This window comes from Balaenoptera musculus, chromosome 16, assembly GCF_009873245.2.
Source record: "Balaenoptera musculus isolate JJ_BM4_2016_0621 chromosome 16, mBalMus1.pri.v3, whole genome shotgun sequence".
Classification (NCBI taxonomy): Eukaryota; Metazoa; Chordata; class Mammalia; order Artiodactyla; family Balaenopteridae; genus Balaenoptera; species Balaenoptera musculus.
Window position 1 is genome coordinate 19,831,044 of NC_045800.1, and position 16,820 is coordinate 19,847,863.

Below are 16,820 nucleotides of genomic sequence, written 5' to 3' on the forward strand. Positions count from 1 at the left end.
GCGTTGGGTATTGGTTGCTGCACGCGGGCTTTCTCTAGTTGCGGTGTGCGGGCTTCTCATTGCGGTGGCTTCTCTTGTGGAGCACGGGCTCTAGGCGCGCGGGCTTCAGTAGTTGTGGCACGTGGGCTCAGTAGTTGTGGCTCGTGGGGTCTAGAGCGCAGGCTCAGTGGTTGTGGCGCATGGGCTTAGTTGCTCCGTGGCACGTGGGATCTGCCCGGACCGGGGATCGAACCTGTGTCCCCTGCACTGTCAGGTGGATTCTCAACTGCTGTGCCACTGGGGAAGCCCCACTCGTAATTCTTGATTAAAATTAATGAGGGATTCTTGGATCTGGGTCCTACCCCAGGCCTATCCAGGCCAAGGTATGTCTTGTTTTTTTGACAGACACCACACAGGTGATTCTGATGTGCATCCCTGGCTGAGCACCATGTTTTAGGTTAAATGTGAAAACGGTTGGATTTTTGAAACGAAGGAAAAAATTTATAAGTGGCAATTTTCTGAGCCCAATTATGAAGACTTAGGCATCAAACCAAAGTGAAAATGCATCCATTTAATGTAACAACTCATTTTTTTAAATACTTGTTTTTTTCACAACAAAGGATGTGCATGTGCATGCACGTGTGTGTTTCCATTACAATGCAGTTTTAATGCTGTGTCTGCCTTTAAAATAGCAAGGGAAAACCATGAGGTGACAAAGGAAACTCAGTTTTGTAAGTTGTGTGGTGTTTGTAGATTGTGATTATATAAGGTGAAAAATACCACTTGCAAATTAAGCGAAGTATTAGAGTTGATTTGGCTTTTTGCCTCAACTGGGTATTAACTGAGATATAAAAGAAGGAAGAAAATGTATTAAAACCAACAAGGTTTTGTATTTGTTAAAATATTTAGAGAGTTCAATAAACATGTGCTGAATTGTATTATTTGTATTAAACTATGAAACAACCAGTTAGTATAAATGGTAATTTACAAGTTCAACAGTAAATGTAAACATTCTTTGTATCTAGGATTTTTGAGTTGCAAGTTAAACTGAATTTTTACTGCAGTGGAGAGGAAAAGCATAGCAGGTAAAATAACAGGTAATGCCATAGTTTAAACAAAACCAAAGCTATTGATTCCCCTTATACTATGATTTTTTAAAAAAGCGTACCTGTATAGATGGGTATAGATGTATCCTTAAGAAACATCTCAAGAGGTTCAGAAGCCATTAATATTGACATTCTAAGAATTTGTTTTGGCCTAGCCAAAAGTAGTAAAACAAACAAACAAAAACAGATGGTGTTAGATTTCTGTGAGGCTCGCCACTTGCCTTTTCTGCCATTCAGCTTAGGTATATAAAGGTTCTTTTGTGGTCCTTAGTGGGGAAAAGCATATCTGAGAATAATGCTGGGCTTGGGTTAGCTGACAGCTGAACTAACTAAAAATATCAAATTATGGCTACTTGTCATCTTTTAGTTCCCAGAAATAAAAACTGGCAATTTACTTCCACCAAGCACCTCACCAGTTCATTTTTACAAAACGAGTACGGACTTGTTACTGGAATTATTAAAATTGTAACTTGTTTCCCCAGTTATTTTTAAGAGCACAGCTAAAGAAGCTATGGTTATTCTCATTGGGAGAAAAGGTTTGTTTTTTGTGTGAAGAGCTACTTCACACAAAAATCATGGTTATTATTTTGCTGGCTCATGATTTTCCTTTTTTGGTGAAACTGATGTGCTTTTGTTTTTTCTCCTTTCAAGCCCTGCACTCACTTTAGCAAGATGCAGTGAATTTCTGACCAGAGAAACAAAGAATTCAGGCTTGGAGGAAACACTTGACTCTACATCCTGGGAAAACTAGAGTTGAAGCCTGAGATCCGTAGCTAGGCTAGTCTTTAATAGATGGTAATTGTCCCAATTGTTCATTGCTCAGAAGTATGCAGGAAGGAGGAGTAAGTATCCCTTTGGTTCTTTTGCTCAGAATTTTTCCCTCCAAAAGCCCTGTCAGGTTAGTTGACCTAGCTTTCAGAGTGAGTGTGATGAAGCTGCTAATTTAGAAACAACTGACTTCTTAAATTTGTATTTCTTACATACATTTTAGAGATATTTTATGGCTTTTATGTTTTTACAATGCTATTCTGTGCCCTGGTGTGAAAATCTAAAATATCCCCATTATTGTCCTACTAGTAAAGAGTAAAAGCATTCTTCCATAGCTAAGAGCTTGAAAAAATAGAAAATATCCCAAAATTATAGGAAGTTGGCAGTACTTTAGAAGAGCTTCATTTAAACCATTTCCCCTAATAATTACTACATAGAAAGGTAAAACAAACAACTGAAGCTGTCAGCCAGTACATCTATGTTGAACTACACTTAATATTTACAAGAATCAGATGTATTCCAAAAGAAAACTAGTTTCCTGTTGGATCTGGTACCTAGGCCAATAGGATTTTTCTTCATGGTGAGGCCAGCACTAAAATATTAACTAGGACACTCAATTTATTATGCAATGGTTACTATCAGTGTATAACATACTCAAGCTCAGCTCCTTTCCCTTTTTTAGGAAGACCAGGTAATCACTAAAACCAATGATACATGAATCTTATAAAGCCTTTATTTAAAAATTTCTATAGGATGTCAAAATTTACTTCTTACAATGTAGAACCTGCCACAGAATTTTGTGAAAATGAACCATTTTATTAATAGTCTTATTCTGCAAGACCCAGAGTCAGAATAACTAAAATTCAAGATTAAGGACGAAGAGATTAGAAGGCTGCATTCATCAGAGGAAGTAGAGAAGTATAACACCTGTTAATTTCCTTCTAGCACTACATGCTCCTGGGCTGTAGGGGTGGTGTGGATCCACAGGTGTCCGTTTTTGTAATTCTTTTTTTTTTTCCTTTTTTATTCAAACAAAGTCACAAAAATTATAATCATCCTCATCAGTTCACTCAGTCTACATATATCAGTTTTAATCCTTAACAGAATTTCAAAATAGAGGTAGTATTTCTATCAACTTTCCAGGAGGAAACAAGTCTCCATGAAGAAATTTAGTGTCTTGCCCAGGGTCCTTAGCAAATGTTAGAACTGCTATTTAAATGTAACCAAAACCCTTGTTCTTCCCCTGTTATGCTCTTTTTGGAAGGGAGTATGGAATTTTTGAGGTGGAAGGATAATAAAAAGGGCAGCTAGTTGCTTCTTCAAGTGGAAGAAAACAAACCCTCAAAAAACCCTTCCCCGAAAGGGTAAACCATTTCCTTTTGAGAAGTGACCCAGGATGCAGTGTGGCTTTAGGTTAGGAGCCTTGCCTGAACAATCCTCATTGCCTTTTAAAATCCCTTCATAATGCTAAAAACTGTCATTGTTACGGCCCTAAAAAAGGCATTTCTGCTGGAGTTTCTCATACCTATTCTAATCAGAAACTAGAGTTGTAATGACTTCATCACAATCTTCTTTGGTAATAATATGCACAGAAATAGGATTTACCTGTACCTATTAATATATCACTCAGACATTTTACATAGGGGGCAGTGTTAACTCAGGTTAGTAAGGACTAAATGGGAACTTCCAGATTGGTTTTCAATTTGAATAATAGTAGAGTCAAAGGGATTCCCTAAAAAGTTATTTGGAGAACAGATAATTATTAGAATGACAAATGGCTTTGTGTCCTACCTGAAGAAATTAAGATTATTGGGTACATTAAACCATCTGCAGTTAAGTTATGTGGCATTATCAGTCAAGAAGGCACCTGTTGTAAATTACTGAACAGGAAATGGCAATGATTTAAACTGCCATTAATTCAGACCACTGAAGTGGTATAAACATAGACATTTAAGGAGATAGTTGCCTCTCAAGATACGGATGCTCATTCATATTTTTTCCTTCATAGAGAAGGGTGGTACAAAAAGCACTCGTGTGTTCTTCATTCACAATTTTTATTTCTTGCAGTTAACTTTTTGTATCTTCAAAATCCATTTGTCTTTAAAAAAAAATTAATACTTATTCATCATACAATCCATCCCCTTCCCCCAAGGAAAACAAATTCAGGGAAGGAGTAATTTAGGGGGCAGTTGAAATAGGTACTATGGGTTCGTGACAAAGGCTTCCCAGCCCACCATCCTGTACATATACGACGAAATTGCAGCACCTCAAGTTCACCTAAATGAAGTCCCAAATTCCAGCCCTCGGCAAGTGATGCAAGTGAATGCCATGGGAATTACAAAATGGAAGCTCTGTCACTGGGTTCCATTTACTTTCCATGGTAGTTAGCAGAGTCTTCAAACTGTCTCCCTTGGGAAAGTCAAAAATAAGCAAACATATAGAGCAACATTTTGACCTGGCCAGGAGTAATTATAAATGAAACCAGAAATAATTTACCTGGGCCACAGAAATGAATTTCTTTTATCATGTTTTTCATTAAGTCCCCAGCACCTGAAGTAGCAAGTTCTAATAATGGGCTTCTAAAGGCATGCAGTTTTTCACACATCTACTTCAAAGAATTTCTTCCACTCAAACATACCACAGTCAAGGACAAAATATTTTTGGAGGCACGGGAAGAGCACAAGAACAAGTAAGTATATGATGAGGCCTTGTGTATGACCAAGATGGTTCACGTCATATATAGAAGCAGTGAGAGCTGTTAAAAGTGCTACTTACAAAGGATGGTCTAACATTACACACACAACTCAACTGCACTGCTAAATATGGTTGTCTTTATTTTCTTTTTCCTTGCCCAGCCCTATCTAAACAAAATAAAACTACAGGACTGAAATTAACCCATTAAAATCAGCAATAAGTTATGAAAATCATAAAGCTTTTTTTTTTCTTTTTTAAGTAATTAAGGGTAGTTAAATTATTTAAAGTATACAAAGTCCAAAGAGCCAGGGTAAGGTCTCCAAGGCTTCCTGGGGTAAGGGAGAGGGCCAGGGGAGAACCTGGGAGTTTGAAAGACAAAAAGGGAACACATGACATCAAAGTGCAGGCTAGAATTTCACTTAAAATAACATTTCTGAAAATACTGACAAGAGCAACAATAGCACCTGCACAATGGGATTGTGAGGAAGGAGAGAGACTGCCTGTAGGAAAACGGAAGCAAATCTTTACATTAAAATGAGACAAGTGCCGAACTTAACTATGTTAACTATGATAGTATGTCTACTATAGATATCAGATGGTTAAAAGATGGTAAAAGGTAATGATTCTAAAAGAAAACAAAAACAGCATTGACCTTTTTTCTACTTAGCCCAGACCTCATTCATTTTGTGCACTATAAAGAGTGAGGTGTGAGGTGTTTTATCATTATCAAATGCTGCATCAAAATAGATGATTTTTTCCCATGTTTTTCACTATAAAAGACGTCTATGTTTTTTATGGACAAGCTTTAAAAAGATGTCATTTTGGTTTTCAACACATACAAACAGTTATCAAAATCTGAAATAAAAATGCTGCCATGGCTCAGACCTTGGCCTGCTAATCTGTGTGCCCAGCTCTTCTGGCCCACGCAGACACAGAGGCACATGGAGCTTTTTCCTTCTGGCCCCTCAGTCCGAACTCAGGCCCTGTGTGGCAGAGCGTGTCATGCACACAGACCCAAGGGCCTAAGGGCAGCTGACTGTAGAGCTGGCGGTTGGGTGCCCTAGTGCTAACAATGCTGGATAAGGTTAGCTTGCTTAGCATGGAATCCAACAGAAAGCTGAGCTGCATGATGATCCCTTTCAAAAGGCTTCATGGGAGTCTCTCCTTTTGCAGAGCATGAAATGAGCTTTTTTTTTTTTTTTAAAGAATTGATCATCCACAGGCTTCAGGATAAGCTGTCCCAGGCTTGAGTTTTAATAGCTCTTTAGCTATCCAAGATTAATGCCTGATTATCTTGTCTTGTCACATTACTATAGGTTTGGTTTTTGTTTTTAGGACCAAAAAGCTCAGGAAGGGTTCATAATCCCATCCTTAAATGTGTCTACTCAATCAATGTAGTATGAGCAAACTAGAAAAGAAAAAGAGGATGGAATCTCCAATGTCCTCTTTCAAATCAACTAAATCAAATCGAGAAAATTTCACACACGTTTTCTGCTGCCATTAGAAACTGATTTTCAGATATGAATATTATGAATATTTGTTCTGTTGAGGAGCCTCTGCTCCACTTTTTGCTAAGTATTTGCTTAAATAGAGGTCTCTTGACCCTTCCATTCAAGTATAGCTTTGTTTAGCTTTAAAGAGGAGACTGCATCATGAACCCAATTTAAGAGATTGTTTGGATTGAACTGGCCCAGTGAATATTTTGCCCTGCACTGTTATGTCATGCTGGGTTCTAGGAAGTGAACGAAAGTTTGACACTGGCACTGGAGTAACCCTCGTCACTCCCAATACTCTGCAGGCTGCTGTGGTCATCAATGTCACTGATGCTGGTGGTACTGATATTGTCCACTTCTCCATGGGAGAACTCTGTGCTTTCAACATCCACTTCAATCTCCTCTGCCAAAGGGAAAAAAGGAAGAACGTTAGTAATCTAGTATATGTGTGCCTTCAAGAACAGGGGGGCATGAGGAAAAGAAATTACTTTTTGTAGTATAAACTGTTATACAAACTACTATCAGTCATCTGTGAAGAACAGAAGGACCCAAAGATGAAGAGACACAGGGATATATTTTGCAAGGGAAATGTCTGGTATACAGTGGTGGTCTCAATTTAAGCAGCAAGTTTACTAAAGCCTTTGACACCAGTCAGTCTAGACCTTCCACCAAAAGCACTTGAGCTATTTGGGAATTAGTGCTTAATATTAAAAGATCCCAACCCCAAGTAGTTTAACAACATTTGTTTTGCATTAAACTAGAAACTAATTCTCAGTGATCTTTATTAAGCAGAGTTGCCTTAAAGGGGGAAAAAAAGCATAAACTGAATACAGGTGAACTAGAAAATGTATCCATCCAGGCCTTTGGTGGTATTATTTTACAGATAGTTCTATAGACTTCTAGGATTCATCATAAAGATCTCTGACTATTCAGTAACCAAAATTAGCCAGTCATTATAAAGTGGACTCTGAGAGATTTGTCTTCAATTAAATTCTCTTGCATCAAATATAGCTTGAAATGAGGGCATGAGGCTTAAAAGTCTCTGGATTATAGTGAGATCTATAGTAAAGATTACAGTAAAGGCATTTTATTTTAATACTGGTGGTATTTAACTTTACTTCAAAAACCAAACATGATAAAAAAATCTAAATACATATATGACCCAGCTATGTATAGATATTTTAATTGTTAAATACTACATATACAATCACCAATAATATATAAAAAGCAATACACATTTTTTTTAAAAGGCAGTTGAAAGACCATTTTCTCCCATAACAGACAGGATGAACTCAATACTCTTCAATTCTCTTAAAACAAACTCAAAGCCTGATGTTTCATATTTGGCACTGATTTTAGCTGTTCACACTGATCACACAATCACTTTAGGAAACGTAGATTCTAGCTGAGCTCAAGAAGACAGAGTAAGTTATTTTAAAGAGCATAATTTTCAAAAGGGCTTGTTGCTTCAAAAAGTTTTAGCAATCTGTTTTTAAAATGCAGGCAGTTGTCCAAACAAGCTGTACAAATAATCCTATGAATTCATAACTATTTGTTTCATATCCATAATGCTTCACAGGCTATTTAGTGTTTCCCAGTATCACAGAACACTCATCCAACCTACATTTGGGAAACAAAATCAAGACACCCTATCCAACAGAGCATGCTGAACTCAATTAAAACAAAATAAAATGAGAGACTGTTCTAGCCAAATGGACTAGAGATGTTACTAAAAAAGTCCCTGTAACTCTGGGAAAGAGAGCTGCCAGAGAAGAACAAGACTGGTACTTGGTAAGGTACTTGCACTTTGGGAATACTAAAAAAATGAGAACTATAATGTTGAAAACATACCCTCTCTCTGCAATTTGGAGGTGGGGTGGGTACAAGGAGGTACCCACTTTTTGGTTATTTGAGGGTAACCAAAAAAGTTGATGAGATGTTCTTCTTTAAAGAAGAAAAAGTTAATAAACACAAGAAGAATGACAGAATTAGAAAAATCACTATTTTGTAACACCTAATGAAATAGTGATTGAGCAACAATCATCAATGACTGTTAAAACTATTAAGTGAAAGGTTGATACATCTGCATAAAAGATGACATCACCTGAACCCACTGACCAATTATCACTATCATGGGACAATCAAAAATAACACTGATGCAACAGGAAGTACACAGCACCACCCATGAAGTATTCTTGCCTCAAAAAAGAACATGAATTTAATCATGCCCCTAGATCTACCAACCAGTTTACAAGAAATATGAGGGACAGAACATGTTAAATGACACCATGAGGATTCATTCAGCCAAATCTAGAATGTGGGAAACTCTATAAGAAAAATGGCCCAGTTTCCCAGGTTCTACAAGAAGTAATTGGCATTGAAAAAAAAAAGTGAGAAAGGGAAAACTATTATAGATTAGAAGTACAGTTGACCCTTGAACAACTCAGGGGGTTAGGGATGCCAACTCTCCACACAGTCAAAAATCTGAGTCTAGCGTTACAGTCAGCCCTCCCTATCTGCAGATTCAACCAATCATGGATCATGTAAGTGCTGTAGCACATATTTATTGAAATATATCCACACATAAGTGCACCTGTGCAGTTCAAACTTGTGTTGTTCAAGGGCCAACTGTACCTTAAAAGGTACAAACATAATGTAGACTTTGTTTGGATTCTAATTCAAACATACCAATGGTAAGATGCCATTTTTGAGAAAGTCTTTCAGAGACTGGGTATTAGATGACACTAAATAGGATTATCTGATTTTATTAATTTTGTGGGATATTATAATAGTATTATATATATTCTTAAAGTCCTATTTATTAAAGATACATATTGAAGTATTTAGGAACAAAATGATAATGTTACCTGAAATTTGATTTAAAAAAACTCCAGAAAAAATGGTGAGGGAGTAAGGGTAGTAGAGAACAGGTGAAACAAGAATGACAAAATGTTGACAGCTGTTCAAGCTGGATGACAGGTACATGAGAGTTCATTACTCTATTTACTTTTGTGTATGTTTAAAAATTTCCATAATACAAAGTCAAAAGAAATTTTACAAAATTTTCTTTTTTTGTTTTAGAATCCTCAAAATCTTGTGAGCTCTAGTTAAAGTTCACCTCTGGGATCTTTTATTGTGGTGTGAGGCCTGATGTAGTGGGAGCTATAGATGAGCAGATCAGTAAGATTCAAACAATTTCTTTTCTGGTTGTTTTTTGTTCCTTAATTCTGCCAAAGACAAATGTTCTGGGGCAGATGTAAAGAGAAATGAAGGGCATGGTACTTTAAAATATAGATATAAAAATTAACATCACCAGTAATAAAACATACCAACATAATGTATCTTCCTGATACAATGAATCGAGAAGGGCACAACATCACTTCTGTGATATTTCTTCCCCCAAATGTATAATACCTCAATCTAATGAAAAAACATCAGACAAACCCAAATTGAGGAACACTGCATAAAATAACTGACCAATATTCTTCAAATGTGTCATGGTCATGAAAGAAAGACTGAAGAAATATCTAATGCAATGTAGGATACTGCACTGGATCCTGGATCAGACAAAGGACATTACTGGGGAAAGTGGTGAAATTTGAATAAGGTTTATAGATTAATTAATAGTATTGCATGAATGTTAATTTCCTGGTTTCAATAACTGTATTATGGTTACATAAGATATTAACATTAGGGGAACCTGGGTGAAGGGTATATGAGAACTCAACAATTTTCTACAGAAAACTTACAACTTTTAAGTCTAAAATTGTTTCAAAGTGGAAAATTTTCAATATATATATAATCAAGAAAAAAAATTCTATAATTCATACAGGCATTGCTAGACAATGTGACTACATAAAATCTAGAATGCTACATTCAGTGCTGGCAAAAAAGGAAGCAAATACAATGCCACCCAACCTCCCCTCTCTAAATTCAGATACAGGGATGCTAGTGTTTCATTAGCAAAGAAGCTCACTGCCTACCTCGCTCTGAATCAGAACGATCTGAAGAAATAGTTGATCCAATGCTGTCCATTCGTATTCGTTCCATCTCTTGAGGACCCTGCAGCTGTTCCAGTCGCCGCTTTAAAAATCTCTGTTCTCGTTCCAAATTCTCTAGCTGGTGCTGGCTCTTCCTTTCAGCTTCTTCAAGTTTCTAAAATGATAAAGTGATATTTAAGTTTGTGTGAGGTACAGTACAAACAATAAAACTGATTCCTACCTAACATCTCAAAAGATTTCTTCTTTGACAGAGAAAACATGAATGACTATACATATGTGTATATACATAAAAACATACATAAGTATATATTTTTTAAACATGAAAAAGTTCTTTCTTCATTTGTGTGTGTGTGTGTGTGTGCGTGTGTGTAATGAATGCTACATTACTAGAACAGTATAGAATTCTCAAAGTCTGTCTGTCAAGTTACCAGCACAAAAGAGAAACTTGCTCTGCAGTATAGTTTGATGGAAAATTACTGAGAGACATAGCCAAATGAAGTCATCTCCACCAGAGGGCACAACTGCCTTCCTTCAGGGTATCAGCAGAGTAATTGTTATTTTCCTAGTATTCTCAGCTCTTCAAATGACCATGCTGTCAAAACAATTTAATGTAATCAGGTTATGTTGCTCCCATCAGATTAGCTGATAAGTTTTCAGAAAATTTCTCTTGAGGTCAGTTATTAAAGGAGGGCACTGTGCTACCTGATATATATGAATAGGAATCATTGCTAAAAAGAGAGCAGGACTGAGAATCATCTGAAAATATGACAAAAAATTCCTACCTTGATGTGTGCTTTGGCTTTGTTGAGCAAACCAAGTGTTGTGTGCCTGGTGCAATCTGGTCCTAGTGGAATCAGAACTTTTAAGCGTTCTAAACACAGGCGAAGATGAGCTCGTCTAAGAAAGACAAAAAAGTCCAATCAGTACAGCCTGAATATTCCACTAAAAACATCCTAAAGCCTATTTTAAGAAAAATAAGAATTTTCACATTATTCAGTCTATAACCATGTTACGCCCCTAATTCTTCAGTTTCAACAAAGTATCTGCATGCAAGTGCAGGTGTGCCTACTGGTTTTCCGTTTCTGACATTTCTGTTGTACTCTGAAGACATCAGTCACTTCAGATTATTATCCCCAATGGTTATCTCTGTCAGAGGTGATTTAATTTTAACCTGCCCCATAAACTGTCTCAACTGTATTAATGTGGAAGTAGGAAAACATATTTGGGCAACTGTATTTGATTTTGAATGTGTAAAACCACAGGCTAGAGTAGAGGTTTTCAGCTTCAAAGCACCCCAAAATGCTCACAAATTTCCATTTCCTCCCTTCCACCTTTCTTTCACACACACACACACACACACACACCCTTCTCCACAACTGTAGCCATCCTACAGTGTTTGTTATTATGTATTAGGTTGAACCATACAAAATTTCTGATATTCAACCATTTCTCACTTATAAAAATGGCAACTTCATATGATCCAACACAATAGAAACAGCAAAATTCTGTGGCCAGTGAGGACAGGGTTAGGCAAAATATATGGCCCTGAGGTCAATTGTAGCCACTGAAACAACAACCCATAAAATAGTTCCCTATTTCCTAATATCTAAGTGTACCAGCTATCATTAGCTTTTCATTTTTATTTGTTCCCTCTCCCCTCTCTCTTACTACCCCTTACCACCTCCAATTTTCTACACATGGAAAAAAGCCATGACAGAATTCTTCACTAAAAGTCACTGTATTCTTTAATACACCCATCCTGTGGGCAAGTTAGGGAAAATTTCTCCTGTAAATGCTAGCAGAGAGCCTCATGAATTTATATTCCCTATACCCTACAGGAACTATGATTACCATGATGAGAGTTCTGGGTACATAATTTCACCCTGAAACAATACTAGTTCGTATATCTGGTCCTGTGCTTCATAAAGTAAGGATGATTAAGGGTAGTGAGGTCAGAGATCTGGCAGATGAATTGTCAAGATTCTTCCAGTACCCACTAGCCCAGCTAGTTAAAGGTCCGCTAGCATTTCCATTCCAAATCTCTTTATTCAGTTCAACAACTAAAATCTACTAATTGGCTCCAGGCTGAAACCTGACATACCTAATGTGGATAATGAAAAAAAATTTTTAAACTTTCCCTAAATTAAAGGATTATCAATGGATTCCCCTTAATGAGATTAAACAATTTTAAAGTCACTCTCCTCCCCTGCTATGCTACCCAAAATCATAGAACCTTTAGTAGAATTTTCATTTTTAATTGGAAAATCCCTTAGGTGAGGACTCTCACATGATCACAGAGTGCTCTTGCTGAACAGGCTAAAACTAAACAAAATAAAGTCCACATTAAAAAGTGGCTTTGAGATTGGTTCAAGATGGCGGAGCAGAAGGACATGCTCTCACTCCCTCTTGCGAAAGCACTGGAATCACAACTAGGTGCTGAACAATCATCGACAGGAAGACACTGGAACTCACCAAAAAAGATACCCCACATCCAAGGACAAAGGAGAAGCCACAATGAGACGGTAGGAGGGGCGCAATCACAATAAAATCAAATCCCATAACTGCTGGGTGGGTGACTCACAAACTGGAGAACACTTATACCACAGAAGTCCACCCACTGGAGTGAAGGTTCTGAGCCCCACGTCAGGCTTCCCAACCTGGGGGTCCAGCAACGGGAGGAGGAATTCCTAGAGAATCAGACTTTGAAGGCTAGCGGGATTTGACTGCAGGACTTTGACAGGACTGGGGGAAACAGAGACTCCACTCTTGGAGGGCACACACAAAGTAGTGTGCGCATCGGGACCCAGGGGAAGGAGCAGTGACCCCATAGGAGACTGAACCAGACCTACCTGCTAGTGTTGGAGGGTCTCCTGTAGAGGCAGGGGGTGGCTGTGTCTCACCATGAGGACAAGGACACTGGCAGAAGTTCTGGGAAGTACTCCTTGGCATAAGCCCTCCCAGAGTCCGCCATTAGCCCCACCAAAGAGCCCTGGTAGGCTCCAGTGTTGGGTCGCCTCAGGCCAAACAACTAACAGGAAGGGAACCCAGCCCCACCCATCAGCAGAAAAGTGGATTAAAGTTTTACTGAGCTCTGCCCAGCAGACCAACAGCCAGCTCTACCCACCACCAGTCCCGCCCATCAGGAAACTTGCTCAATCCTCTTAGATAGCCTCATCCACCAGAAGGCAGACAGCAGAAACAAGAAAAACTACAATTGTGCAGCCTGTGGAACAAATACCACATTCACAGAAAGATAGACAAGATGAAAAGGCAGAGGGCTATGTACCAGATGAAGGAACAAGATAAAAGCCCTGAAAAAACTAAATGAAGTGGAGATAGGCAACCCTCCAGAAAAAGAATTCAGAATAAAGATAGTGAAGATGATCCAGGACCTCAGAAAAAGAATGGAGGCAAAGATCGAGAAGATGAAAGAAATGTTTAACGAAGACCTAGAAGAATTAAAGAACAAACAAACAGAGATGAACAATACAATAACTGAAATGAAAAATACACTAGAAGGAATCAATAGCAGAATAACTGAGGCAGAAGAACGGATAAATGACCTGGAAGACAGAACGGTGGAATTCACTGCTGCGGAACAGAATAAAGAAAAAAGAATGAAAAGAAATGAAGACAGCCTACGAGACCTCTGGGACAACATTAAACGTAACAACATTCGCATTATAGGGGTCCCAGAAGGAGGAAAGAGAGAGAAAGGACCCAAGAAAATATTTGAAGAGATTATAGTCGAAAACTTCCCTAACATGGGAAAGGAAATAGCCACCCAAGTCCAGGAAGTGCAGAGAGTCCCATACAGGATAAACCCAAGGAGAAACATGCCGAGACACATAGTAATCAAAGTGGCAAAAATTAAAGACAAAGAAAAATTATTGAAAGCAGCAAGGGAAAAACGACAAATAACATACAAGGGAACTCCCATAAGGTTAACAGCTGATTTCTCAGCAGAAACTCTACAAGCCAGAAAGGAGTGGCATGACATATTTAAAGTGATGAAAGGGAAGAACCTACAACCAAGATTACTCTACCCTGCAAGGATCTCATTCAGATTCGATGGAGAAATCAAAAGCTTTACAGACAAGCAAAAGCTAAGAGAATTCAGCACTACCAAATCAGCTTTACAACAAATGCTAAAGGAACTTCTCTAAGTGGGACACACAAGAGAAGAAGAGGACCTACAAAAACAAACCCAAAACAATTAATAAAATGGTAACAGGAACATACATATCGATAATTACCTTAAATGTGAATGGATTAAATGCTCCAACCAAAAGACACAGGCTCACTGAATGGATACAGAAACAAGACCCGTATATATGCTGTCTACAAGAGACCCACTTCAGACCTAGGGACACATACAGACTGAAAGTGAGGGGTTGGAAAAAGATATTCCATGCAAATGGAAATCAAAAGAAAGCCAGAGCAGCAGTACTCATATCAGATAAAATAGACCTTAAAATAAAGAATGTTACAAGAGACAAGGAAGGACACTCAAGGAATCAATCCAAGAAGAAGGTATAACAATTATAAATATATATGCTCCCAACATAGGAGCACCTCAATACATAAGGCAATTGCTAACAGCTATAAAAGAGGAAATCGACAGTAACACAATAATAGTGGGGGACTTTAACACCTCACTTACACCAATGGACAGATCATCCAAAAAGAAAATTACTAAGGAAACACAAGCTTTAAATGACACAATAGACCAGATAGATTTAATTGATATTTATAGGACATTCCATCCAAAAACAGCAGATTACACTTTCTTCTCAAGTGCGCATGGAACATTCTCCAGGAAAGATCACATCTTGGGTCACAAATCAAGCCTCAGTAAATTTAAGAAAATTGAAATCATATCAAGTATCTTTTCTGACCACAACGCTATGAGATTAGAAATCAATTACAGGGGAAAAACGTAAAAAACACAAACACATGGAGGCTAAAAAATACACTACTAAATAACCAAGAGATCACTGAAGAAATCAAAGAGGAAATCAAAAAATACCTAGAGACAAATGACAATGAAAACACGACGATCCAAAACTGATGGGATGCAGAAAAAGCTGTTCTAAGAGGGAAGTTTATACCTATACAAGCCTACCTCAAGAAACAAGAAAGATCTCAAACAATCTAACCTTACACCTAAAGGAACTAGAGAAAGAAGAACAAACAAAACCCAAAGTTAGTAGAAGGAAAGAAATCATAAAGATCAGAGCAGAAATAAATGAAATAAAAACAAAGAAAATAAAAGCAAAGATCAATACAACTAAAAGCTGGTTCTTTGAGAAGATAAACAAAATTGATAAACCATTAGCCAGACTCATCAAGAAAAAGAGGGAGAGGACGCAAATCAATAAAATTAGAAATGAAAAAGGAGAAGTCGCCACAGACACCACAGAGATACAAAGCATCCTAAGAGACTACTACAAGCAACTCTATGCCAATAAAATGGACAACCTGGAAGAAATGGACAAATTCTTAGAAAGGTATAACATTCCAAGACTGAACCGGGAAGAAATAGAAAATATGAACAGACCAATCACAAGTAATGAAATTGAAACTGTGATTAAAAATCTTCCAACAAACAAAAGTCCAGGACCAGATGGCTTCACAGGTGAATTCTATCAAACATTTAGAGAAGCGCTAACACCCATCCTTCTCAAACTCTTCCAAAAAATTGCAGAGGAAGGAACACTCCCAAACTCATTCTATGAGGCCACCATCACCCTGATACCAAAACCAGACAAAGATACTACAAAAAAAGAAAATTACAGGCCAATATCACTGATGAATATAGATGCAAAAATCCTCAACAAAATACTAGCAAACAGAATCCAACAACACATTAAAAGGATCATACACCATGATCAAGTGGGATTTATCCCAGGGATGCAAGGATTCTTCAATATATGCAAATCAATCAATGTGATACACCATATTAACAAATTGAAGAAGAAAAACCCTATGATCATCTCAATAGATGCAGAAAAAACTTTTGACAAAATTCAACACCATTTATGATAAAAACTCTCCAGAAAGGGGGCATAGAGGAAAACTACCTCAACATAATAAAGGCCATATATGACAAACCCACAGCAAACATCATTCTCAATGGTGAAAAACTGAAAGCATTTCCTCTAAGATCAGGAACAAGACAAGGATGTCCACTCTCACCACTATCATTCAACATAGTTTTGGAAGTCCTAGCCACGGCAATCAGAGAAGAAAAAGAAATAAAAGGAATCCAAATTGGAAAAGAAGAAGTAAAACAGTCACTGTTTGCAGATGACATGATACTATACAGAGAATCCTAAAGATGCCACCAGAAAACTACTAGAGCTAATCAATGACTTTGGTAAGTTGCAGGATACAAAATTAATGCACAGAAATCTCTTGCATTCTTATACACTAATGATGAAAAATCTGAGAGAGAAATTAAAGAAACACTCCCATTTACCACTGCAACAAAAAGAACAAAATACCTAGGAATAAACCTACCTATGGAGACAAAAGACCTGTATGCAGAAAACGCTAAGACACTGATGAAAGAAATTAAAGATGATACAAACAGATGGAGAGATATACCATGTTCTTGGATTGGAAGAATCAATATTGTGAAAATGACTATACTACCCAAAGCAATCTACAGATTCAATGCAATCCCTATCAAATTACCAGTGGCATTTTTTACAGAACTAGAACAAAAAATCTTAAAATTTGTATGGAGACACAAAAGACCCCGAATAGCCAAAATA

At 37.5% G+C, this 16,820-nt stretch overlaps 1 protein-coding gene across 3 annotated transcripts in view; it reads right to left on the minus strand.

Annotated features, from left to right (window-relative positions):
• Nucleotides 1-2,572: 2,572 nt before the first annotated feature.
• Nucleotides 2,573-16,820, minus strand: part of MXI1 (MAX interactor 1, dimerization protein) — an 85,848-nt gene continuing 71,600 nt past the window's right edge. For all 3 annotated transcript variants that reach the window (XM_036828786.1, XM_036828785.1, XM_036828787.1), the window contains 3 exons: nt 10,824-10,938; nt 10,024-10,195; nt 2,573-6,443 (listed from right to left, as the gene is read on the minus strand). In XM_036828786.1, the coding sequence (XP_036684681.1) occupies nt 6,280-6,443; nt 10,024-10,195; nt 10,824-10,938 (451 nt within the window). In that variant the 3' untranslated portion in view covers nt 2,573-6,279. The remainder of the gene's footprint in view (nt 6,444-10,023; nt 10,196-10,823; nt 10,939-16,820) is intronic.